We start from the raw sequence: 27,983 nt of genomic DNA, 5'->3' as shown, positions 1-27,983 counted from the left end.
ACCTGTGTGAATTTTATTTGACAATAAAAAAACAATACTTTCATTAGTACTAAAAAAAAGTTTTTATTGTATTCCTGTTTTAAATTTCAAAACACCATTATCCTGTAGCCCCTTAATGCACGCCGCATCTCCTGTGGCACGCTGTAATAGACATTGAAAGTTAACTACTATAGTACTACACTAATATGACAGTGCACTGGGCCTTTAGTAATAGATTACGACTTGGTCATTGCCATTCTGGTAACAGCTCATTTATTATTGCGTGTCTTAAGAGGTTGTACAGCTAATATGTGTTGTACAGGAAGTATTCAGGGAGCAAAAGACTTTCCCAGACATTTGACCAGAACCCGGCAAGAGCTGAAGCGTGTCAGTGTTGTTTACAGTCACAATACAGCATTGCAGATATGCAGCGAGAACATGATCACAATCATTATCATAAACAAACATAACCAGGACCATCAGCCACACTTTGGTGGGAACTTAACTGTCGTTTTCATACGGTTTGAGCAGTCATTCTGTCCTGCTTGGCATACGGTGAGTGATATTCCTCTCAACGTATAAAATGTCTGAGTGCCATAACAGCTTTTCTTATCTCTCCTCTCATTGTGATTCCATAGCTCAGTCAAGAGCCACACAATTTGTCAAGATATTGTCTCAAGGTAAGAACATTGCTTTCCTTATAAAAGTCTTCAAATGTTTATAGGCTATGTACTTGTTGGTTCTACTGTATACTAGCCTACTTTGTCAATGTATTTACGTAAATGTGCAATGCACTTTGTCAATGTACACCCAATCTCTTGCGAAGAGCTTCCATATAGAGATAGACAATTTTAAACATTTTCAGATAGTGAAGAGTAGACAAGAAATGTGTTCACTTCTCTCAATATACTCCAGAGGCATTATTATTATCCACAAAACCTGTTTATCAGCAAGTGCCCTCATAATTAGATTGGATAGCAGTGTCATTTTAAAGTCATCCAGTTTGGAGCTCTGTGTAGTTGCTGCCTTTTTGCTTTGTAGGACAGTATTGGTGAGCAGTGAGGGGTTTGGCATAACCACACTGACATTAATATTATCTTGTGTTTTCACAGTTCATTTGATGAGATGTAAAGAAGATGGTAACTTCACTGTGTCTTGTACTGGTTGCATTCGGTAAGATTTGTGAAATTATATTGCTGTTGATTTGCATAGAACATTTATATAACGTTGTGGACCAGTCTAAATTATACACTATGAAGGGCCTAATTTATCAACCTATCGTAGAAGCCATCGTAGAGCGGAGAACTCATCATGAGCGGAGAACTCATCGTACAACAAGGCTCACGTGAAATTTACAAAAAATACATACCAAAGAAAAGGTGACAGTTGATAAACCCAACCTCTGACTGTAATTAACATAAGCACACCTTCTCTAAAAGGGCTGCAAGGAGACTGGGTTATAGCCAAAGTATAAGATGTAAAAATGTTTTGTAATGATCTAGGCCAGGGGTGGGGAACCTTTTTCATTCGAAGGGCCACTTCAAATTCTTCCGAGGGCCGTACAATGAACACAAACCAGGATATTCCCCTTCACTTAAGGCCTATATTGAAGGCAGCCACCTATTAAACAAACACCACCTTCTCTAGGTTCCTGAATAAAAGTTAATTGTATTGCAAATGCATTTTCTAAGATTCCTTTACAAAATTTGTCATATTTCATGTGAAACTGTATAACATTAAAATTATATCGGGGGCCGCATAAAACGACCTTAAGGGCCGCAAACGGACCCCGAGACATAGGTTCACCATCCCTGATCTAAGCCATATTTACAATAATGATTTGTTGCACTACTACTGCTGCTGAAGTTGGCGATCATACCTGTAGTCATCTCAAGTCCAACTTGAGAACTGCGTACATGGCCTCAGACCTGTTGTACCAATTTCATCTTCCCTGCGCTTATGATGAGATTTGATAAATGCCAACCTTTCCCAGAGGAGAACCTACGCATCACGTACACATGTTTTTGTCTCACGCTAGTTCGATAAATGAGGGCCTATGTGTTTCCCCATGTACCACTTACCACTCCCAGTGAACACTAGAGTACAGTATGCATATGACCACAGTACATTCCAAATCATTTGGTTGAACTGGTAACCCAACAATTGGTTACCGGTTCAGTTCCAGTCAGGCTGCTACCTGTTATGCTCTGATGAAGTTCAAGTAAAGCATAACACGGAATCTCGAACCAAAGTATTAATTATAATTCATTCAACATGATACACAACAATTTGTGAAATGCTTCAGAAATCCTTTGTGTCACAGAAGTGAGTACACCCCTCACATTTCTGCAGATTTTTAAGTTGGCCTGCATACTGTATGTCTTGATGGGGAAACATTTCCCTTTGACACAATGAGCAGTGTGCAACTTATACAACTGCTTCAATTTATTGTTCAGTCAAAATGGTTTGACATACTATTAATGTCTCAAAATGCATCTCACAAAAGTGACTACACCTGTTAAAATCCCATTGAGGACCATGGTCTTCTTCAGTAGTCAAAGTTCATGTTGAACTTGACATGCATGTTTCTTCGAGTGAAATTCAGCTTTTCAGCTTTCCAATGTTGACATTCATGCAGCCCCAAACCATGTCAGTCCCACTCCCACTACCATGCTTGATGTTTCGGATGGAATGGTTTTATTTGTACAAATCAATTGTTTATTTTGATGCCATCAGACCACACAGCATGGCTCTATCAACCTGTATCCTTAATCTGTCTGAAGATGGACAAATTTGCTTGTCAACATTAGAAAGCATAATTACACCAAAAGAAACATGCAGATGTAAAAGATTTCAACTAGCAGAGTTCAGAGAATTTTAGTAAACTTCCCTCCCAAAGCCTAATACAGTATAGCACTGAGCTATTGGTCTGGGCTGTGTTTTCCAAAAACCCTTAAGTAGTACTTGAGCCTCAATTAATTGTTCAGTTTATGTATTAGGTTCATTATGTCTAACTGTTTAACTTAAACACTTGTAGTTTTCTTTTGCCGTAAGACATGTAAAAGTTTTTATCTTTTACATGACATGTTTCAACGGTGTTACTTCCGTCTTCATCAGAGGGTCACTGTGATGTTGATGAGTGACGTGCTTTACAGTAAAATCACCTGTCATCATTGGCAGGGAGGTCACACCTCCACAACAACATCAGCTGATTTTAAAGCACGTCACTCATCAACATCACAGTGACTCTCTGATGAAGACGGAAGTAACACCGTTGAAACATGTCAGGTAAAAGATAAAAACTTTTACTTGTCTTAAGGCAAAAGAAAACCATAAGTGTTTAATTGTTGGGCATTTTCCGGGTCAACTGTTTGTGATTTTTGGCCTCCACCTCAACTGCATCAGTAATCATGCCGCTACAGAGTCCTTCATATTAGATGACTTGAATTAGGCCTAATTGATCCTGCTATGTTAGTTGTACACTGGCTATTGTTTATTGTGTGAAAGTGAAATTTCGGTAACATCCCATCACAAGTACTTCAGAGTATTATTTTCAGAATAAATCTGCAGATATGTGAGGGGTGTATTCACTTCTGGGACATACTGTATACAGTATGCACTTACCATTTTGATTCCCCATGATAAAGTGTATGAAACCACAGTTGACAAAAGTCATGAAGACTTGTTTACATACAGTCATGAAGTACATTGTGAACATTACCGATATTGTCTTGTGAATCTCTCTTATAGGTGTGTGCACCAATGCCCAGGGTAGGTACCTCCCCTTATCTTACATGGAATATACGTACATGGATATATGGATTTCTCACACTTAAAACATTCCGCTGCACACATAGACAAGAGTTTCAACATGCTAAGTGGCTAGGTGTTTAACATTGGAAATCCCATTGGAGCAGTGTAGTGCATGGTCAGAACCAGTTTTCTAGTCGGCTGGATGTTGTAGCTGTATCCCTGTTTCTGACTCCATCCTGAGAGAAGATATATTATCGTGTGCATATGAGAATTGTTTCCTACTGATATACTCTGTGAATTTAGTTACATTTGAGTGACAGCAGCTTCCAAACAGTCAGAGGCTGCGTCCGATCCCGAAAATCCGCCATGTCACCAATAGCCTAATCCTTTTTCCATCAAATATAAAGTCGCTTTAAAATAATGCACATTAAAAAGTTGATGCGACACTAGTGATGGAAAAGCGGTTAAGTCGCTTCAGCGCCAGCTTTGTCGACCTCATTTATATCGCTTTAAAAAGGTGGATTGGCGAGAGATTTAGACATATATTGGATGGAAAACGGTTAAAGCGACGTAGGAAGTTCGTACATGCACAGTGTTAATATCAATGTTATTATGTGCGCGAGAATTCGAATGTTGTTTCACATTATTTACCTCAGCGTAGTCAGTTAGCTTCAAATACAAAAAAATGGAGAGACAGACCTGGTCAAGAAGGGAAACGTTAACTCTAATAGCAGTGCTAGCAGACTTGGCTGCGCTGTCAGTCCTCGATGGCAAGAGACAACGAAATGCCACTATATTTAAGGGGGTGGCGAAGGAGCTGGAGAGGAGAGGGGTAGTAAAGCCGTGGCAGGACAAAATATAAAGCTTTGAAAGCAAGATACTAAAGCCGGGCATACACTGCGATATTTTCACTTAAGCTTCTGCTCACACTGCACGATGGAATTTCACTGTTTAAAAGTTCACAGCTCACGACTCACGTCCTCACACTACACGAGCCGACGGTCGGATGCGACGGAAATGCTTCCACCGTACGACGCGACAGGCATGTTTCCCTGGTCTGCAGAGGAGGGAACATGCGCACCTGAGGTGGAGATGAGGTCGCGCTCAACAGCGAATCGCACGGCCGTGACGGCCCTATTAATTTGTGCATGTGAAGTCTCAAATCGGGTCGTAGCACTGCTTTAACTGAGCGATTTACACACGAGCTACGACCAGAATTTCAAACCGTTTTGATTTTCTTGCGACCCTGCGATTGCACGATCGTGAGACGAAATCGCTTGTCGTTACCCCATGTACACTGCACGATGCGAGACTCACGATTGACCTGCGATTGAGCAAGAAATCGGCCTGACTCTCAAAAAGTCGTGCGAGTGCCAAATCGGGGCAAAATCGGGACAAAAGTCGCACCGTGTAAGCCCAGCTTTAGTCGAAAAAAGGTAGGCATCAAGGAGTGGGGCTGGAGGAAAACGTCGCTTTGAATTTTTTGACGAAATGGACCAGCTACTGGGTGCCAGGCCGATCGTTGTTGCAAGGACTTCTGCTGTTGACAGCACCGGTGAGTGAATTAATTGTAAATACAAATTTGTTGATGTATGCTAGTGTGAACCTACGGGGGTCCGCTCATTTTTCCGACACACCATTGGTCCGATGCGTCAATGTTCCGAACATTTCCCATTGATCCTACAGCACTTAGTCTCAGATAACTTTTTACCAATTAAATGAAACCCTTTGTCCCGACAGTCCAATGTTCCGACCAAAAGCTGCTTTAGATCACCGTCATCTCTGAAGCCTACGCAGTGGTCATGCTGCTGTCTGTGACAGGTTAGGTTTAGGGAAAGTTTTGGTCAAGGCACAAATTGAAAACTCAGAAACGTTGCAATAGCCTACTTACAGGTTAGGGTTAGGAATGGTTTTGGGTAGGGCACAATTGTAAAACTTGGCAACATTACATTAATGACAGGTTATGTTTAGGGGTGGTTTTGGTAAGGACACAGCAAGACCGACTCAGACGGCATCTATGTGCTCGTTGCAGCGCATGCAGCTGAAGTCTACTTGGCACCGGGAAAAACAGGACATACGACCTGGGATGATGACCATCCCCAAACAGCCATTGGTCGGAACATTGAGCTGTCGGAGCAAAGGGTTTCATTTAATTATTTCGAGTTAGTGGGCTGTAGGATTAATGGGAAATTTTCGGAATATTGACGAATCGGACCAAAGGGGTGTCGGAAAAATGACATGCTACCAACCTACGTTATCTGACAGGAACCTTGCTACTGTAAACTTGCTAATAGATAGCCCTCCTCAGGTGTCACACCGTGAGGACTCCAGGTATTACAGCTGTTTACATAAATGTCTTCTCATTTTAATCTTCACCCCATCGTGTATCGCTCGAACAAGTAATTATATGTTTATATCAAACAGGCCACGATACTCAGAGACATAGCACAGTTGCTAAATAAAATTTCTAATGGTGGATTTGATAAACAATTTCTCACTGTTTACATTGTTCGTCTGGCTCTATAGTCCCCCCTGATGACCAATATCGTGTGGAAGAGGAGGATGATGAAGGAATGGATGAGGAAGAAGAGAGTGCTGGTAAGTCTTAAAGTCAGGATCATCATGTTTTTGAATGACATTTATTCATGCCAATAATGAGCTGTTGTGTATCACAAAAGTGAGTTGCCTACACCCTACACCCTTTTTTCAACATCTGACCAAAGTGAGTACTCCGGCACCCCTATGTGAAAATGCCCAGAAATAGTCATGTCAATGAAATCCTATGGAGAGTATCCATGTCGTGTGGTCTGATGAGACCAAGATATACACATTTGCTTAGATGGTGTTAAGCATGTGTGGTGGTAAACAAGTGAATTTTACCAAAAAAGTGCATCATCTGGCTAGTCAAGCATGGTTGTGGGACTGACATGGTTTAGCGATGTATGCATGCCGTCAACATTGGAAATCTGAATTACACCTAAAGAAGCATGCATGTCAACATGTGACTACAGAAGCAGATCATGATACTCTGCATATGATTTCGTTCAAAACTCACACCCATCTAGTTTAGCCAGGTGCAGACTCAAAATATACAATTTCAATGTACTGAAAGGTTGAAACACACACCGATGACCTCCCTTTTAATCCCTTTTCATTTCGAAGTGAAAAAATGAATGAAGTTGCTGCCAAAGGTGGTTCCACAAAGTATTAAGCAAAGGCTGTGAATACTTTTGTAAATATGTCTTCAAAACTGTCAAGACAACTTGTTTTTCACATGGTCGTAATGGAATAATTTCAGTAGGATTTTGACAACAGAGATTCATTAGTAGGATGTGGAATAAGGCTGTAAGATAATGAAATGGGAAAAAAGTGAAGCGCAGTGAATACTTTCCGGATTGACTGTAGGTGTACTCAGTTTTCATTGTCAGAGGTGTCATTTTGAAATATTTTGAATGAACGATAAACGGCTTCAAAATATTCCGTTCCAATGATGTAATGGATATCAGTGTAAAGAATATGTTCAAGCCTAGTTGACACCCTTTAACTTGTATTTAAAAAAATAAAATCTCTTGTGTAACACGATGTCTCAGATAACCTAATTAAATGTGTTTGTATATTATCTGTTTCCTCATGTAATAGAAGACTTAGGTGGACAGATGACCATGGAGGATTCAGAGCCCCCAGCCCCCACCCCAGCAGCAGCGGGAGGTAGTCGCCTGTTTCGCAGGCCACTCAAGAAGAAGTCCGGACTAGCTGCGGTGAGTCAGCAGCTGTCTGACCTACTGAAAAGGCAAGAGAAGCAGGAGAAGGCAGACAGAGCGCCTGGTGGACTGCCTGGAGCGTCAAAATAACCCACTGCCCACTGCCTCTTCAAGCAGCCAAGTGGCCTTACCTTCCTTCCCTACCTACCCTCACCCCTCTCCCAGCCCCTTTCTTCAAAATCAAAATTTCATGTACATGCAACAGCGAAGTTATTCCTCCACCACCCACTCCCCTGATTTCCCAACATATACTGAAATTTAGGTTTTCTTTAAAAAAAACTAAACAAAAAAAACACTTAACCAAAACATGAAACAATGGGGAACATGACAATTGGGAAACATGATTCCCAATTGTAGGCATTGTACTTGTTTATTTGTGAAATGTTAATGTTTTAATGCTATTTAATATTAATTATTGATATTTATTAAATGCAATGTTTTTGTGAAAAATGCTCATGTTTGTTTGTTTGTTTTTGATATACATATTATTCATTTGATGTGAATTCTGCGGTCTTTTACAAATGCATGTGACTCATCAGGTGACGCATCAGGGCATCTCTTATTGCCGCTGCCTCAGTGTCCTCCTCCTCCCTCCCAGTGTCCTCAAGATCTTCTCCTTCGTCCTCATTTTCCAGTTCAGGGAGTTTATCAGGTGCGGTCTCTATCTGCTCTTGATTTCTTGCCTCACACATGTTGTGCAGGACACAGCATGCTGATATGACCTTCGGCATAAACAGGTGGTTGATGTCACTCTGCCTGCCCAGCACCCTCCACCTTGCCTTCAAACGACCAAAGCTATGTTCAACGGCTACCCTGATGGCATTTAAATGTTTGTTGAATGCCTCCTTTGATAGGGAGAGCACCGGTCCAGGGTAGGCCTTGGTCAACCATGGGAGGAGGGGGTAGGCAGGATCTCCTACTAACAGCAAGGGTATGTTTGTGGCCTGGATAACAATATGACCCTTAGGGTGTCTGTCCTCATTCCTGAACAAGCCTGATTGTTTTAAAACAGTGCAATCGTGTGTGCTGCCAGGCAGACAAGCCCCTTTCATCCACCACTGCCTGCAGCACTAATGATGTGGCTCCTTTTCTGTTCACGAAATCCCTGAAGCCTTCCAGAGGTGCAGAGACAGGGATATGGGACCCATATATGGGGATATGGGCAGGATGCACTCGTCATTCATAGCACCATTCAGACATGACGCCATTGCGACATCCCGTCATTCCGACATTTTGGTATCACCAAAATTTAATGTCACCATTCCGATACTTGTGGGGAGCTGTCCATGGTCGTGGTGCTTAATGTTTCCGTTAACGACACTTTCATCTCCGCCTATGGCCTGGCTCGCCAATGTCTGTCCATGATGCTGATATCGTGGCATCTGTCCATGGTGCTGATATCGTGGCACTCTTGCCAAATACTGTGGTCACTGTGAGCGGCGTCAAACTTTTCCTCCTAATTCATAGCAACACCCGAGAAAATGTTGTAAAAAATGACATTTAAATTTCAGTTCACTGTTCAGTATTGCACGCAACTTCAATGAAGTTCGTCCACATGCACGTCACAAAACAATAACCCACGCGGCAGCGAGACTATTTCGCTTAGCCTATACTCCTTTCCAAAAAAATGTCAGAATGTCACAAAAATCAGTTCTTTGCACTGTCCTTAATTAACCCAAACGAAAAAAATATATACATAGAAGAAATCAAGTCTTCAGTTTCGATGTTACAAATCTGAAACAAAAATGCAAGCCGTGGCGCAAGTAAGCCTTCCAAACAAAGTCTCTCGCGGCCAAAAGTGACTGAGCTCACCTGGTCTGTGAAAAGACCGGGCCTGTCCTGATCTTTAGAAGCTGGTCAGAGAGAGTCGCAAATTGTTTAGCCTACACACGCTCTCAAATAATTCCTTGGATACCCCGTCACGATGAAAAACAGTAGCCTAGGCCATGTCAAAGCCTATGAGAAACAAAATAAACTTTTAGACAGTTAGGCCTATAGAATATGTCTGATTTATGGTCATAAAATATCATTTACGCCGTGGTTGTAACAGAGATAGGCCTACATGGTATGAAGCTGGCGTGAAAAAAAAAAGTGAAGGAGAGATGTTTCCTCTTCTCACATTATCCAACTCAACATATCAATGCGTTTACCCGACTTTGCATTAAAAAAAATATCTGTAGCCTGCTTAACATACACGTGTCAGTCATGAGCACAAAATGTTGCTTTACCGATATGAAATGAAACGAAACGTAGCCTACTTGCGAATCAATAGCCTCACAAATGTTCCATGGGCAATACAATGTTACCAGTCCGTAAAATTCGCCATCAAAAAAGTCAGAAGATGGAGTGCATGGTCAATCAGTGGATGAGCTGAAGATATTGAATTACAAGAAAATATGTTTAACAGGGTTGTTGTTCCCAACCTTGAACTTGAATGATGTTCACTCACGTTGATCTATTTTCTAGAGACAAGCCTTCTAGAACTTGGTCTACACTATAGCCTAGGCCTATTACAGTAGACACACATCATTATCTTTAAAATAGAGCCTAAATCAAGTGCAATGGCTGAATGATGATCCCCACGAGCGCAGGATATTTTTTTGGGAGTGAGACCGCTCGTGCATCGACATGCTAAAAAAAAATCGTCATTAATGGGGATATAATTTAGGGGTTGGTGTCATGAATCTTAAAGGGGTATGCCACTATTTTGGGGCTTAATACAGTTAAAATCGTTGGCCAGGGTTTATAAAGGTGGTAAAGTGTCTTATTTTTCATGTTAAGCGTTGTCTTGCTTTAAGACAAGTTAAAAGAGGGAATATGTCGCTAAGCTAGTGAAAGTCAATGGATCCGTAGTGTATCCATAGTGGCATACGCCTTTAACACTTGACCGCGATGTGAGCTGCGTCTTTTGTCAGGATGACATTCAATCGGAGTCGGGGAATGGATGATCAGGAAACCATTATACTAATTCTTCCGAAAATAAAAAGCACAAAACTGACACTTCGTACAGTTCTTAGCAGCAGCTACGTTTTAAACAATTTCTGAAGACAGCTTACACCGATAAACAGCGGCTTCCCTATCGCGCTCACTCTCACCAATTACCTTTTTTCCAGAACGGCAAGCAAAGTCATTATCACGCTCATAGGCAACGCAACACTTTCAACAGGGCATGGCCACGCAGAGTGAACAGTAGGCTAAATGCTGCTTGAAATGATAACTGAAATTACGCTCGTGAATTAATAAAACATAGCCTATCAGGGTGTTTGTCATTTTCCAGTCTGCACGTCTTTACGCCGTTATTGCCGTTGTACATAAAGACGCACAGGAAGGGGTGGAAGGATGGATGAAGTAGTAGGCCTAGTCCTATGGAAGGGGCCGACAATGTCTGTAAATATGGCACATTCAAAGTCATCGTCGGAAAAGACCAGTCAACACAATCGTATCCCACAAAATCCACCCCATTAGAAGGACGTAACCAAATGTCGGCCTACACATCACTATCGTCATCAATGACTGAAGAGCAATGGGCGGTGAATGGTAAGCGCGAAGGCATGTAATCGCGGCTGCGTTTCGGTGTCTGAAACATGATTTCGATTCCTTCAGTAAGGGGTCTTACACACCAAGGCGGTAAAGCGTCGCGGAACGGCCGCGTTTTTTACCGGCGTCTGTGAAAATACATTGAAACCTATCTGTCCTTACACACCAAGCGATAGTCGGGCGTCAACGACGCGGGAGCCGGCTCCGCGCCGCGCTGCATTTGGAAAATAGAACTCCAGCGTATTTTTCACGCCAGCAACTGGCGGTGTCTCATTCAAATGAATGGCACAGTAGCACGCTAGCTTTAGCTGTGGGGAGGGTTTTGAACAGGACTGGCCGCGCACGCCGACGCTGTCAGTGTGCAAGACAAAGAAAAGCACGCCGGCCAAAACTAAGCAGAAAGACCGCGTCCGTCCTGCGACCGTTCCGTTCCGCCTTGGTATGTTTTGGCCCTAAGGGGTCTTACACACCAGGGCGGTAAAGCATCGCGGAACGGCCGCGTTTTTTACCGGCGTCTGTGAAAATACATTGAAACATATCTGTCCTTACACACCAACCGGCGGTAGTCGAGCGTCAGCGGCGCGGGAGCCGGCTCCGCGCCGCGCTGCATTTGGAAAATAGAACTCGAGCGTATTTTTCACGCCGGTGACCGGCGGTGTCTCATTCAAATGAATGGCAAAGTAGCATGCTAGCTTTGGCTGTGGGGAGGGTTTTGAACAGGACTGGCCGCGCACGCCGACGCTGTCAGTGTGAAAGGCAGAGAAAAACACACCGGCCAAAACTAAGCAGAAAGAGCGCGTTCGTCCCGCGACCGTTCCGTTCTGCCTTGGTATGTTTTGGCCCTAAGATACATTAGCGCAGGTGCCTAATTCCTCTGTGCAACTGTTTATCCATCCTCTCTCTGTGTGTGTAAAGTGGCCGATCCAGGCGTGCTGTTGTGCACGCGTGTGGAGCTGTGGCATCCGAGAGTCTTTGCCTCGCCGCCACGCACGCAGTCTAATTAAGGCCAAGTAACTCTGCTTTTCACCTGAATTTTACAAAGACACAAAACGATGGCCCAATTTACACACACACAGAGAAAGAAGGACACGATGCGCTGTGCTGTTTTCTGATCCCCCTGACTGCACTACTGACAGACACTTCGTGGGCCATGGCGTTATTTGGAGTTTGCTCACTGCTGAAACAACATTTGTTTTTACAGTAGCCTATTGTTTGGGCGGTCCGGTAGCCAAGGCTATTCTCACGCGTGATGTCAATTTTACTTTTGACACAAACATTCTGAAAGAGCGACTCAGTGGATGGAAGACGTCCAAGTGTGACAGAAATAGGTGGATTAACGAGGGGCATTGTGACGTAGCTTAAATGTAAGTACTTTTTTGATGGAAAACAGTTTTGGTGCGACTGTTGTCGCTTTAAATAAAATTGACACAGGGTACAAGACGCTTCAGAATTGGATGGAAAAAAGAATTAGTGACTACCCCTTGGTTCTGATGAATGGATGCATCAACCTACAGGTGCTTGCATAACAATTGTGACAACTCTTTAAAATATGAAATAAACCCATCCACCCCAACATCGCGATCATAAAATGTTCACAATAATATCTCCAGTATATTTACACCCCCAGTACATTAAACATTCACAAACACACTTAAAAACCCAAAACAGTAATAGCATAACCCACTCCCAGCGTGCTCAGCTTCAGGAAGTAACAGGCACAGTGTCACAGGGTGACTGTCATGGGTAAGGCAGAATCTATAAGAAATGGCGTTGTTTTCCTTGGGAGAGTTTTAGAAGACGGACGCGATCGGGAAACGCACGCGCCAGACTAATGAGTGTAAACAAGCGCAGGTGGAGGAATGGGAGGATGGGACCGGTGATTGGTGGTTTTCGGGTGGGCCATTGGTTAAATGTTCAGTTCCCAAACATGACTAGCCTAGCGAGCCATACCCGTACAGCAAAAAGGTGCAATATCACATTTGTGGCTAGTAGAATAGCTGAATGGCTAGTGACTTGGGATAACCACAAGTCACAATGGCCAGCAAGCGGAAAAGTTAATGTCAAGACCTGGCACACACACACACACACACACACACACACACACACACACAGCTGTGGTTGGTGAATAAGAGTGGTTCATCTCATGTGCCATAAGCAAAGAGCAGCCAAAATGGATGTTTTTATTATTATTATTATTTTTCTTTGTTTGATCTATGCATTTCTTGAAAAGAACCTTTTGACATTTAGTTTATTAAAAAAGAAAGAATTCACTTCTTTGTCCGTGTGTTCATATATCTGTATGTCGTGCAGTATTTCACTGGAAATATAATAATTAATGAGGAAATGTCAGTGCCAGCACCCATCTTTTGCATGGGCCTTTGGGTTTCTCAAGCTAACTTGGTTGTTTTGAAAGGCAATATATAAAATTATTATTATTATTATTATTATTATTATTATTATAACACACACAAAATATTCAACATATTTTAGTTTTCTTTACTAGATGAAACAAATGTCATAACTAGGCCTATTAGTGCTACTTATGTGTTATTGTTGTTGTAATAACCGGCCGATGGGCCGTTGGGCCGAAGGTTCGGTGCCCCCCCAATCTCACTCCCAACAAACTTCAAAACTTGAGAGCCCTGACCTCAGTCATCTTGCTTCCGTTCCGCCACACTCTAGTGTGGAGCTGGCCTCAGACTACAAAATCTGTGCCACTGTATAAAACCGCCAGCCAACAAGACAACAGGTTCTTGTCGAATACTGTGAAGGGCTCCAATGGGACGTTCAATGTTGAACACTTAACCGCTTAGGATTTTGGAATTATTGTCTGCGCATGCAAATCCATACATACTGCCTTGACTTAAGGCGGGCATACACTGTGCGATATTTTCAAACATGGGTATTAAAGCTCCTTCTAACACTGCACAAGGTAATTTAACGATTTAAGAGTTCACATCTCACGACTCACGGCCTCACACACTATACGAGTCAATAGTCGGATGCGAGCAGAATGCTCCCACTGTGTGACACAACAGGCATGTTTCCTGGGTCTGCAGAGGAGGGAACATGCGCACCTGAGGTGGAGACGAGGACGCACTCAAGAGGGAATCGCGCTGTCCTATTCACTTTGTGCATGTGTAGTGTCAAATCGGGTCGTAGCACTGATTTAACTGTGCAATTTACTCACGAGGGAGGACCAGGATTTCAATCAGTTTAGATTTTCCTGCGACCCTATGATTGCATGATCGTGAGGTAAATCGCTTGTCGTTAGCCCATGTACACTACACGAGGAGAGACTCACGATTGACTTGCGATTGAGCAAGAAATCAGCCCGACTCTCAAAAAGTCATGTGAGTGATAAATTGTGGCAAAATCGGTCAAAAAGTCGCACAGTGTAAGCCCGGCTCTAGACTACCTACGTATAAGAGTCCACCCGACATTTAGACGACAGACGTGCAGCTCAGTGTTGCTCGTCGTAGACCCACAATGCACGCTGCTGCGTCACCCCTCCCCAGAGTCCTGCACGGGTCCATTTTTTTATACCCGGACCCACCCATGCCCGTGAAGTGCATTACCCACCCACCCGTAAGCCCGTGGTAATTTCAAAGTTAAATCCGTACCCACCCGGACCGGACCCGTTAATATTCTACCCGTTACCCACCCGTGCCCGTGAAAAAATACTTCAAATCGAAAGTAGGCATATTTCCGCTGCGTGACTGATGTCATAACGACTGCGGTGATATCAAAAATAGGAAAAATAGATAGATAAATCTAAATAGATATAAATCTAAATCTAATTAGATAAAAAAGAAAATAGCCTCCTAGAACTATGACTATTTTGATTGACGTGCTACCCGAGCTACCCACCCTTATTTTAACCTACCCGCCCGCATACCCACCCATGAAATTTCGGAACGTTAACCCCACCCATTTGGGCAACTATTTACCCGTACCCGTGGGTACCCGACCCGGTGCAGGACTCTGCCCCTCCCCCACTTATGGAGTAAAATAAACAGCCCTGCAGGCTGCCACAAAGTTTTAAACTTTCAGATGCATCCCATTTTATTGTGGATACTGAATGACATGGCATGTGCAAGTAATAGACCTAAAGGAAGAACGTTTCAGCTCCATCCATTTTCCGTACTGATTTTATTTCCCTGGCTATTGTTCAGTCAATCACCACCATTTGCTATACAGTGAGGAGAATAAGTATTTGATCCCTTGCTGATTTTGTTGGTTTGCCCACTAATAAGGACATGATCATTCTATAATATTAATGATAAAATGTATTCTAATATAGAGAGACAGAATATCAAAAAGAAAATCCAGAAAATGACTTTGAAGAATATATTTTAATTGATTTGTATTCCATTGAGGAAAATAAGTATTTGACCCCTCTAGTCAAAGAAGACAAAATTACTTGGTGGCAAAGCCCTTGTTTTCTCATACAGAGGTCAGATGTTTCTTTCAGTTAATGACAATGTTTGTGGATATATTAGAAAGGATTTTTGTCCGCTTTTCTTTGCAGATCATCTCTAAATCACTTAAGTTGTATGACTGTAGCTTGCCAAATGGGAGCTTCTGTTCCCTTCACAGGATTAGTATAGTTTTAATGTTTGGAAACTGTCTAGGCCACTTCATGACCTTAATATGCTTCTGCTTGAGCTACTCCTTCGTTGCTTGGGCTGTATGTTATGGATTATTATCATATTGGGAGGCCAATCCATGACCCACCTTCAGTCTAGTGGTGGTGGGAAAGAGGTTGGCATGCGGCATTGTACGTTTACATGTCTCCTTCTATCCATTTCTTGACGATATGAAGTTGTCCTGTGTCTTGGCCAGACAAACAACCTCAAAACATAATGTTACCACTTTCATTGATGATGTTGGAGAAGGTGGTGTTCTTGGGATCATAGGCAGCATTTCTCTTCCTCCAAACACATCGAGTTGTGTGTTAATGCCAAACAGTTTGATTTTGGTGTCATCTGATTCCAGCACCTCCCAATCATATCCTAATCCAGTTTGATGTTCATTGGCAAACCTCAGGTGAGCCTGAACAGGTTCCTTCTGAAGCCGGGGTACCATACATGCACTGCAAGATTTTAATCCGCTGTGGTATCAAGTGTTTCCAATAGTTTTCTTAGTGATTGAGGTCCCAGCTGCCTTGAGATAATTTCCTAGCTCCTCCCATACAGTTTTAAGGTGCTTTATCTCCTTTTTTCTGGTTATTAAATTCCCACAAGGTCAAATCTTGTATGGAACCAGAGACAGGCCTCAGATTGATGATTGATGATCATTTTGTATGTCCTAAAATTGGGAAGAAATGCACCAACAGTTTGCTCTTTAATATCCAGGAGCCCATTTCAGCCTTGTTGAGTTCTAAAATCTTGTCCCTGACATCCTTTGACAGCTTTTTGGTCTGTCCCATGTTGGTGAGTTTAGTTTGATTGATTGACTGATTCTATGGACTGATTCTGCAGATTCAATGTTTCTTTTGTGCAGGTTACTATTAACAGGTGTGTTCAATTCAGATACCAAGTTGATTGGAAGTGCCATTTGATCTGCGGGATCAGAACTCTTAATGGTTGGCAGGGGATCAAATACTTATTTCCCTCAATTAAATATAAATAAATTATTATATATTCTTTAGAGTTAATTTCTGGATTTTCTTTTTGATATTCTGTCTCTCCATATTAGAATACATATTATCATTAACATTAAAGACTGATCATGTCTTTATTAGTGGGCAAACCAACAAAATCAGCAAGGGATCAAATACTTATTCTCCTCACTGTATATGTTACAGCGTTGTAACTGAGTGTCTACCGGCATTTATTATGTTTCAGTGTCAACTTTCCACCGCCTTTCAAAACGCGCATTTCATACCGTCATTCATTTATCAACTTCGATCTGTTTTAGCGACATTTAATACGTAGCAAACATCACTTGCAAACAGCTATTATTAAAATATTGTAAAACATTTCTGTAGCATTTAACTCACCAGCATGCAGACTGTATAATGCAGCCATCTAGTTGAGCAACCAACCAGCTCTTCCAACGTGGGTAAATTACTGTTTTTATGTCCATGGTTCATTGTTTGGTCATTTATCACCCCCATTTGCCATAACTTGTAGCCTACCTAGCGTTGTAACGAGTGCCTACCGGCATGTTTCAGTGTACATTTCCACCGCGTTTCAAAACGCGCATTTCGTAGCGTCATTCATTTATCAACTTCCATCTGTTTAGCGATCTATAATGAGTAACAAACATCACTTGCAAACTGGCTATTTCAAATCCGAGTTTATTTGTTTAGAAATAGCCTACTGTAAAACAGTTCTGTAATATTTAACTGACCAGGGCCTCATTTCCCGATAACGATGGTTCTTTGCCTTACGTGTGTCGTTAACCAGTGATCCTACGAATGTTCTTAGATTTCCTACGACTGTTTCCCAAAGACACTCGTACATGAACGCGCGTGCACAGCCTCTAAGATCATTCGTAGCGTCGCTCTTAAGGATCGCTGTCCACATATGTGGTGCTGAAGTGTACTCGGAGTGAACTGCGCCGTCATCTGCTGCTAAACCATTTACAAAATGTAAGGCGTGTGTCAGTATCAAAAGTTGTTTTCTATAAGGGTGGGACTACATTTGTAGCAGTTTGCAACTATCGACAGGAGTTATTGTTGGCAAATTAAATAAAATGCACACACACAATGAAATCATGCAAAACTCCCAACTGACGGTAATAATGAGCTACGCCGTTAAGACCCAGATAAAGCGCGTGCACTTGGCTACTGCAGCTTAATATTTAAGAAAAGTAGGCCTAGGCCTAGTTGGAGTTCCAAATTGGAATGCGCAAAGTTACAACCTCAAGGCGTTCAAGGCTTGACAACTGTCGGGAGCACGTCAGCATGCTGTTATGAAAAACAATGTCCATCAAACTTGACACATCCCCTCGCTGCCTTTTTGTTATTGCTTAGCCCAGTGTTTCCCAACCTTTTTCGTCCTGCGTACCCCCTAAGCCATTTTGTCATATGATGAGTACCCCCTCGCCCTCACACATGCTCTGTTCCTCTATCCCAATGTGACTACACTCAATATATTTGCTATTATTAAATGTTTCCGCGTACCCCCTGAGGTGTGCTCGCGTACCCCTAGTGGTACACGTACCCCTGGTTGGGAAACAGTGGCTTAGCCTACTAGAGTCGGAATAGGGAGAGGAGCTTGGCACATGTGGTGAGCGGTGCGCAAAGTACCGCGCGCTCAAGACTTTCACAACTGTGAGGACATTTTTGCACGGCAGTCTGCTGTTATTAAAACAAAAAATCTACACGAATCCCCATCGCTGCCTTTTTAATTTTTGTCACCCTTCGCCTACAAGTATCATGTATTTTCGGCGTCGCCTTCCCTTTCTTAGGCTACTTGAAAATGAAAGAGGGTGCAACAACTCGCTGACCATTTTTCTTCAAAAAATATAAAATAAATAAAGTTTCGGAAGTTGCCTTCCGACATCAACACTCTTGTCTCTGGTTGCCGAAGCCCCTTATTCATTTTGCCTTGTTCTTGTTCATGAAGCACCCACACAAATTATGATTGATCACAGTTTAATTATGCCCAGATTTATCAAACACAGTCGAACTATTTTACTACCTGTTATAGGCCTACACATCCACAATTAATGTTACCTTCTTATTTTCGTTGCAGTGTCAACTGTGCTGCCATGATATTTAGGCTACACTCCCGTCTTAAAACATCAACTTGAAGCGCAAGTTTCCTCTTTTCCTATGGGTGTCTCCACTGTGCCATGCCTCTCGCGTCTTAAAACAGCAATCTTATGCGCAGGTTTCTTCTTTTCCCTTCATATCCTGTGGGTGTCTCCACTGTGCCATGCCGCTACGATCAATCTTAGCGCGTTAAGACTACTCTAGACCACTCGTGGATTGCTCTTAGAGTTACGTGTCAACCTGCGATGGTTCTTTGCTAAGTTGGCTTTGGGAAACGCTCCATGAGCTCTACGATGGTGTTACGTGTGAACTTAAGTAGCATGTAGCGTTAAGTAGTACTTAAGGCCCTTTCGGAAACGNGGCCCAGGGCTGCGTTTCCCAAAATACCTTAAGTAGTACTTAAGCCTAAGTAGTACTTAAGTATGAGGGGCCACCTAGGCAATATATCAGATTGGGTCTCACATCATTATTAAAGTTTATACATACACTATTTTACCTAGCACATGCACTTTGCACAAGCATTTTAATTGCATGTGCAAGAAAAAAATATTGTACGTGGGCCAGAAAATGATTTCATGCATAAACTTTCAGTGGTGTGATATATTGCCTAGGTGGCCCCTCATACTTAAGTACTACTTAGGCTTAAGTACTACTTAAGAGTTTTTGGGAAACGCAGCCCAGGTCACCAGCAGACTGCCACTTCCCCGTTCAGCAACAAATGAATGTTCCAATCTGAGTAAAATAGAGGGGTGTCCGTGGTTTGGCTGACCAAACCATTTTGTACAGAGGTGTTTTCACTGGGATTCTTTGCAATGTATTTTATAATATGAACATAAGGGCTTTTGGTTTTACTTGTCTATGTTTTGTCTGCATTTCTTTGCTTTGTTATTTTGGGCTTTTGTTATTTATTTGATTGATTTATTTTGTGAGAGGGGCTTAACATGCTTCAAAGGCTAGTAAGTACAGTAGGCCTATACAGGTGAAAAAATAACTTAGGCCTTAATATTTAAACCCATAATAATCTTGGGGTCATCCCTAACATTTCTCTAATTTACAGAAAAGCTCTATGTTATTGCACCACTGTCAAGCCACAGTCCTTTGAATCTGCCTTATGTATTCCTTTTAGGTGGATATATAATGCTGTATAGGTTATGGTGTGATGGAAAGGTGGTGGTATAGGATTTTTTTTAATTGATACTGATTTTTGTCATTTTCTGATTTTTTTTATTTTTTTTTAACAATATCGTATCAGTTATCGGCCAAGGGTGATGGAAAAAATATCGGTATCGCATCGGCCATTAAAAAATCCGTATCGGTGGACCCTTACCTACGTATATCTGATATCTAAATATCTGATCTTTTGTAACTGTTGGTTACTATTTCTACTCCAAAAGGTGCATTTTATCCATTCGGATCAGCTGCAGGTGACACATTCATGCCCCATTCAGTGAACGCACAACTTATTAACCTGACACAGCCACTGCGGTACTTCAACCAAACTCACGAGTCAATTAATGTAAGCAATGTAATATTCTCCTGAACATATTTCAGTCATATTTAACATGTTATTAATGCAGAGAACTGCACAGAAAAAAAGTAGCCTAATTATGTGCTTTTTTCCAGATTGCACATGGATCTCTAAATTTTCCAGATGAAACATATATTGAAACATTATATGTATATATAGACTATACAGAGAGAGGAAACATGTCCTATCAGCAGTACACCACAGGCGATGTTCTTAACACTGCAACTAAAGACATCAACTCCTACTTCTCCAATGTGACCTTCACTGCCACCTGGGTGTTTGTGGTCACTTGGGACAGAGTGGTGTATTACAATCGTAATGATTCATTAAAAAATGACCAGGTAAGTATATTGTCTGTGATGTTTTTTGTTCTTTTTCAGAGTTTTGTTCCAATTTCTCTCTATGAGATGCGTCCTCACAGAGTACATTTCCACCGAAAACTTATTCTGAAAGTCTACTTGTGTTCTGTGTACGCCCCACATCGAGGTTTAAACAAATCAAGGAAGGGTGGAACAGTCATCTGGTTGGTCGTAGTCCAGTTTGTGTGTGAGTGGGGGCGTGCGTGTTTACCTGCCAGTAAGCTACTAAAAGATAAGCTAAGAGAACATAGCAGAGCTAGTGCGAGATATGACGTTTGGTGAGCAAGAATGATAAGAACTTTGGACAACTTTTCGTGAAGTTAAAACCAACAGAACAATCTGAATATGAGGGCGAATCTCTGACACGGAGCCAACGTTATCATGTTCGGTGAATGAGCCAAACACTTAGCTACAGCTCGTAGCTAAAAAGGCGAAAGTATATTCCTTTCGGAAAGAGTGACTATGGTAGTTTCCCTGGCTACGATATGACAAGTACGGAAACGTGATGCACTGCATCTATTGCAAAGTGTGGAGATGCGATGGCTGATAACCTGGCTGCCAAACATCTCACATTGAAAAAGCACAGTGCATGAATAAAAATGTTCGACATGCCGTGATAAATGCACTGCAATGTCCCCTCTCCCCACTGCCTTTCAGCAAAGATCTCTGCTTTCAGTTTCAGTGGCAGGCAGCATCAAACACGACCTCAGAGGAGGCCGCAGTGATAATTTAGTTCAATGTAGAGAAGAACTAGATTTCATTCATGAAGTTTAAGTCAGAAATAATTCTCCATGAAAAATAGCCACAATGTGAATCCAACCTACAGCAATGTAGCGTGTGCCCAAATAGGGGTCATATAGCAGACATCTGAGGAAAGGTAGCTATTTAAAATAATGCCCTCCTTGTAAGTCACTTTGGTCAAAAGAGTCTGCATAATGTAATGTAATGTAATGAATACCATCTATTGATCCTTCCATTTAGCCCTTCCCCCATAGCAACTGTAACTATGTAAGACTTTAGCCCTATTCCGACGGGACTAGTTTAATGGGTGTACCTGGGGCACTATAGGCCCTATATAAAATCCCTCTGGGTGCTACCCGGGGGAGTGTCCACGGTGGGTGAAGTCGGCGCGGTGTGTTTGTGGAGCAAACTGTGCCCAATCAAGCACGAGGGGAGCAGACAGACAACTGACAAGTCGTATCGGCTAGGTGTGCTCTCGCCTTAAGAGAACAGTACCTGAAACAGAGCCCTGTGGAACTAGCCTCGCGCGCCATCCTACGTACTTCCGCCAACTAAGACACTTGGCTCCCCACTACGTCTGGTACCTGTCTTCTGTGAAGTGATGTTGACCGGTAGGATTTGCGCCGGTGTTCTGACAAACGGTCCTACATTGTAATTTTATCCTACGGTAGGATGTTCTGTCAGACATGTCTGTTAAACGGTCCTACATCGCCATAGATAGACGTCAGACATATTTGTTCAACAACTTATAAGTTAAATATTGATTTTTCCGAAAATGTCCTTCCTGCTTCCTGCAATCGCGTCAGATCAAACAACGTCCAGACCATGAATACGAAATGGAAATGGTAGTATTATGGGATGGTCAGTACCAGGCTACTGTGGAACACCCTTGTTAGATAAACTGGTCATAGTCTACAATCTGTCATTTGACTTTTTCACACAATCTCTTGCTCTCACACACACGTTTTCTAGTTTCTCCTTATTTTCTCCTATGCTGTCCAGTTGCATTTGAAATTGAATATAATAGGGAAAAATCCTGTTTTATTTAGTTTTGAAAAGTAATGGTGGGGTGGCGTCCGCTCCAGTGTCTTATCCTGAGCGTATCGCTCGGTGCGTAATTCCAAGAGCAGTATAATGACAAGGAAGAAAGGAGTCGCACACTGGAGCTGAATGCAAAATCAAAAACTGTATTAAACAAAGCTGAAAAAAGTAAATAAAACCAACAGACAGGGGACAAACGTTTCGGGTCTAGCCCATCATCAGTGTTACCAGTTTTGAAAAAAGAGAAAACTGGGAACACTGATGATAGGCTAGACCCAAAACATTTGTCCCCTATCTGTCGGTTTTATTTACTTTTTTCGGCTTTGTTTAATACAGTTTTTGATTTTGCATTCAGCTACAGTGTGTGACTCCTTTCTTCCTTTTCATTATTTAATATTGAAAACGTATTGGTCCCATTTTTAGGAGGCAACATTCCAGGTGGTTCTGGTTTCTGACGGTGATATATCGTTCATCTTCATAAACTATGGTGTCATTTCCCAACCACCACATCCTGCTTCCGTAAGATGAAAAATTATTCATTTTCCTCCTATTCTGCATATTTATGTAGATTGGTTTTCTTTGGAAGAAAATGTACTGACCTAACCCTTTGCTTTGTTTCTTCAGATTGCATTGAGTTATGAGGATGGTCAAATCATAATAGACAACTGTTTTCCAAATGGCACTATTGACGTCATCAATCTGAACACGTCCAGCAACATCAATGTTCCAGGAAGATGGGTCATTCCAGCCTCATCAGAGTTAACTTTCAGCTGTGAGTATTTAATTACTTTAATCCGTCCATCGAAAGACCTCACCCTGATGTGCACATTTACATTTGAGTGATAGATAGGGGTGCGCGGTATGGACGGTATACTATCATGCATGGTATTTTTTCCACCAAGGTATACATTTTGTCTATACCGCTCTACCACGATAGCACATTGCGTCCTGCAGATGGCAGTAGACAACGTTTTGAACATCCACCCGACTGTCTCTCGTAGTTGTAGCAAAAGAATAGTGGTTGTAGAAAAACAGCAGCACAATCTCATTTAATCTCAGCACCTGATACCTGAACCTGTCAAACAATCACATTCATGCATTACTAATTCTCTTATCTTTACTACAATGCTATTCGCTACCTGCTGCCACCTAGTGATAAGGAATTATTACATGATAGACGCCAGTCAACAGCAGACACTACTAGATAATGACATAGGCATTATTTGCTGTTATCACCCAGTGAGCAGATGCAACGTCTTCTGATTGGCTGAGCAGGTGTCCTTTATTCCCCAGTAGCAGGACACCTATGATGTCATGCGGGCGTCCAAGTTGCTTCTTTTCTAACTTTCTGGCGAAGTGCCGTTGTTAGTTCTATCGCATCTGGTTGTCTAGTCAAGACCGCGTCGTTAGTTCTATCGCATCTGGTTGTCTAGTCAAGACCCCGTTACTAATTCTATCGCATCTGGTTGTCAAGTCAAAAACCCAGTCGTCAATTCTATCGCATTTGGTTGTCAAGTCACCCCAACATTCTGCACGTGTCCTTACATGCCTCCGATAGAGGCGCATCTCACTAGATTAGGAAGTGGTGCCCATAGCAACGTACCAAGCGCAGTGGTGAATCTACTTTCTCACGAAGCCTTAGATCAACATATTAAGAAAATAATACTTAAATGCTGGTAACCGGGTGATAAGCGGAATAGCGGCCTTCGAGGTGTCCTGATATCAAGGGAAAATGGACATGGCAGCCGTCGGGCTGTTTAGAACGCTCCGCCTCGTCCATTATTTCCCTTGATATTGGGACACCTCGTCGTCCGCTATTCCATACATAATAATGAATTCGTTAAAAAAAAAAAAACACACAAGAATTTCCCACGGCACACCTGACGATCTCTCACTGCACACTAGTGTGCCGCGGCACAGTGGTTGGGAAACACTGGCCTATTGCATTGCATTGCATTGCAAAATGCATTTTACATAGTTTTTGTTTGTTTTCAAAATATTTGAATGGCAAGAATTCACACACATTCCAAAAATGCAAATGTAAAAAAAATGCAAATGCAAAAGTTTAAAAAATGTGTTTTGGACATTTTGCAATGGAATGCTTCAATTTTACACAAATGTAAAATACCGTGATATATACCGTGGCTAAAATTATACCGAGGTATACATTTTTGACCATACCGCCCACCCCTAGTGATAGATACATTTACATTTGAGTGATAGCATCATGAATGCATTTTTAAGGTGTTACATGTTCCTTTACAGCATCTTTAAATAGAAAGTCCATCCCTTACAGTCACCAAACCTGTAATGACCAAAGTCTCTCAAGTAATCTTGCTCTCAGTAATGTCATAGCAATGTTGTTATGATGTAGTTGAATCTTATGATATACTTGAATTTTCAGCTATGTGAACAGACTATCAGCGCAAGGAGGCTACTTATAATAGTATCCCTTTATATGTTCATACTGTACATTGTTTGACAGGTTCGTATCCTTTAGGACTAGTGCCCACACCAGATCTGCCTATGATTACACCTTTGCCCCTGGCAGGTAGGTTTATCTTCTGCCTGTCACAAATGCATTATGTGCAAGGTCGTCCACCAGTGGACAAACATGGAAAACTGAAAAAATGGTAATAGTGTAATGGTAGTAGTGTATTTGCCTGAAAATAAAACGATCTTGAATATAAGCTTTTTCAACACCAAAATTTTGTTTCATGTGGGAAAACCACCTATATTAATATAATGTTTATAATTTTTTTTCACTTTTCAATATAACACATTTCACAGTATAATTTCCATGAGCATTCCTTTTAAGGCCAGATTCACACTAGAATGTGGCGGGACGGAAGCAAGAAGACGTCTGTCTTTCTACCTAGTATTTTGCGCTGGGCGGTGTGTTCTACTCGGCCTTTCACATCGACAGCATAGGTGTGTGCGGCCAGTCCTGTTCAAAATCCCCCCCACCAGCCAATGGTACTGGGCTACTTTGCCATTCATTTCAGCCAGACACCGCTGGCCACTGCCATCCAAAATCCGCTGGAGTTCTATTTTCTAAATGCAGCGCAGAGCGGAGCCGTCTCCCGTGCCGCTACCGCCCGACTACCGCGTGTTAGTGTGGAAGAACAGATCTGTTTCCATAGCCTAGTAAACTAGTGCCTATAGGCACAGACGAGGTTTGAAAAAACGGGTTGTTCTCATCAACAATCTATGGATGTATCGTTCATCTGGGCCAGAATAAATTACACACCCAGTCTCACATTTTGGCTGGTTTATCAGGCTACTGTTTCCATGTATTTTCGCTAGCGTCGGTAAAAATCACTTCCGTCCCGCCCCGCTTCCCTAGCCTGGCAAGAGAGCAGTGCCTGTTAGGCCTATTTCAGACCAGAACGGGGAAGCAGTAGCCTGGTTCACACCAGACGGTGTGTGTGTAGCTTCGGCGCCCCCTGGCGGAGCAGAGCTACACACAATACCGTCTGGTACACCGTCTGGTGCTTCTGTGTGGCCTCATCACCAACAAATTCCTACAAAGACCGTCCTGGCCGAATCAGTTTAAGTCAAATCATTATTTTGGCACTATTTTGTCTAGTCTCTGAAAATAAGACAACCTCCCTTTCATCATAATGTATTACTAAAGGCCCGCTGTAAAATCGTATTGGTGCAGTAGTTTTTGCAATGACTATTACTAGGTTTGTGCAATGACTATTACATTGTTCTACTGGTGGAACAGCATGCATTGTGAGGTTACCATGCACACCCCCTTTTTAAAGCAATATTGTTTAAACATTCCAGCCAATATTATTTAATATATTCGGGCCAATGTGGTAGTACTAGTAGTAGTAGTGCATAACTAATGATACATGTATTCCCACACAGAGGAAATGATTTAGCCAGACGGGAAAAAGTGCATAGGATTTTATGCTGTGTTAATTCACTGTATTATATACTTATACACTATATTGTACACTATATAACCCATAGAGCATGTTGTGGGCATGAGTTTGACGGTGTCGTCAGCTGACCGTCTGAATGAGACTGAAGTTGAGGAGCAGATCCTACCCCAGGTGAGTAAAGCAGTACTGCTTCTCACGCGACACACTGCTCTCACTAACACAACTGGGCCATCTAGGCTACTAGCCATGTGTAGGGGACGCCATCTTTGCTCTTGGTCACATGGTTGTTAGGAAGAGTTAACTACATACACTCAACCTCCTACTGTGTTTTTTTTTTCAGTTCAGAGAGGCCTTGAGACAGCGTGGAATAGATGTGACTGGGATACGCCTGCGAAGGATGATAGAGACACAGCCCTAAGAGAGAGGGAAGACAGGATGAAGGGAGAGAGGAGAGGCTGGAGAGAGAGAGAGAGAAAATAGAGGATGAAGAGTGAAGAGAGGAGGAGGAGTTGGGCGTGGACGAGGAAGGCTACAAATTCAGCACATGGAGTACTTCATCAGTTTTCACTCAGGGACTCATCGTGTCTGATGTACTCTATTACTTATAATCTAATTATAATTGCGTAAAGCAAGTATTACTTATAATCTAATTATAATTGCGTAAAGCAAGTATTACTTATAATTAGGGGTGGGCGGTAACCGCGGTATAATATCGTGTGCGGTATTTTTTCATCAATGATAGAGATTTTGTCTCATACCGTCTACCGCAATAGCGCATTGCGTCCTGTAGATGTAGAGTTATAGTTATAGATTAAAAGTTTAAAAATATGTTTTCAAATGATTTGAATGACAAGAATTCCAAAATAGAATGTCTGACCAGTCATTTCCAAAAAATAAAATGCAAAAAAATTGTGTTTTGGTCATTTTGCCACAAAACGCTTAATTTTAACATTTTATACACAAATGTACAATGCCGTGATATATACCGTGATATATACCGTGGCTAAAATTATGCCGAGGTACATTTTTGGCCATACCGCCCACCCCTACTTATAATGAAGTTATAATTGCGTAAAGCAAGTGTTACTTATGATCGAATTATAATTGCGCAAAGCAAGTGTTAAGTATGATCGAATTATAATTGCGTAAAGCAACATGCAGCTGTACTAGTTATGTTATTTCTTAGTGTTCCTTTCTAGTGGTCAATCCTTTCAGGTAAAACAGTGTCTGTTTATGTACATGAACACATCAGATAGTCTATACAGTGTGAATACTCACCTATAGGCCATGAATGGCAGTGGTCTCGACTAGTGGTAAATAGAGCTTGTGGTCATACAGGATGTTAACCACATGACTTGCATTTGTTATCTAGGTAGCGTAGAGTAGAGAACTTGTATTAATCCCGAAGGAAATTAAGGTGTCTGACAGCTTACATAAATACATGCAAAAACATGCACAAACTTAGACCTAATACACATTATTGCCACATTGCAGTAAACATATAGCACACACTTGAGTACAGCACTCAGCCTCACATCAGTTCACATACACTCTCTCTCTCTCTCTCTCTCTCTCTCTCTCTCTCTCTCTCTCTCTCTCTCTCTCTCTCTCTCTCTCTCTCTGTCTTTCTCTCTCACACACACACACACACATACACAGTTTGAT

The 27,983-nt window shown here is 42.0% G+C and overlaps 1 protein-coding gene across 1 annotated transcript; it reads left to right on the top strand.

The window, feature by feature from the left end:
* The first annotated feature begins 459 nt into the window (after positions 1 to 459).
* Positions 460 to 27,329, top strand: LOC134462737 (sushi, nidogen and EGF-like domain-containing protein 1). Its single transcript, XM_063215923.1, has 11 exons — positions 460 to 534; positions 618 to 659; positions 1,092 to 1,152; positions 3,730 to 3,750; positions 20,151 to 20,272; positions 20,380 to 20,625; positions 22,849 to 22,944; positions 23,050 to 23,197; positions 24,911 to 24,976; positions 26,407 to 26,489; positions 26,659 to 27,329. The coding sequence occupies exons 3-11, from the start codon at positions 1,116 to 1,118 to the stop codon at positions 26,734 to 26,736; spliced, it is 897 nt and encodes a 298-aa protein (XP_063071993.1). The 5' UTR covers positions 460 to 534; positions 618 to 659; positions 1,092 to 1,115; the 3' UTR covers positions 26,737 to 27,329.
* Positions 27,330 to 27,983: the final 654 nt, after the last annotated feature.

Source organism: Engraulis encrasicolus, chromosome 2 (assembly GCF_034702125.1).
Source record: "Engraulis encrasicolus isolate BLACKSEA-1 chromosome 2, IST_EnEncr_1.0, whole genome shotgun sequence".
Taxonomy (NCBI): Eukaryota; Metazoa; Chordata; class Actinopteri; order Clupeiformes; family Engraulidae; genus Engraulis; species Engraulis encrasicolus.
Note: the sequence above shows the minus strand (reverse complement) of the source record. Positions and strands in the feature narration are given on the sequence as shown.

Coding starts and splice junctions, on each gene's coding strand:
- LOC134462737 (XM_063215923.1), top strand. CDS start 1,116: ATGGTAACTTCACTGTGTCTTGTACTGGTTGCATTCG. Junction 3,751..20,150: donor TGTGTGCACCAATGCCCAGG/GTAGGTACCTCC, acceptor CTACTCCAAAAG/GTGCATTTTATCCATTCGGA. Junction 26,490..26,658: donor AGGAGCAGATCCTACCCCAG/GTGAGTAAAGCA, acceptor TTTTTTTTTCAG/TTCAGAGAGGCCTTGAGACA.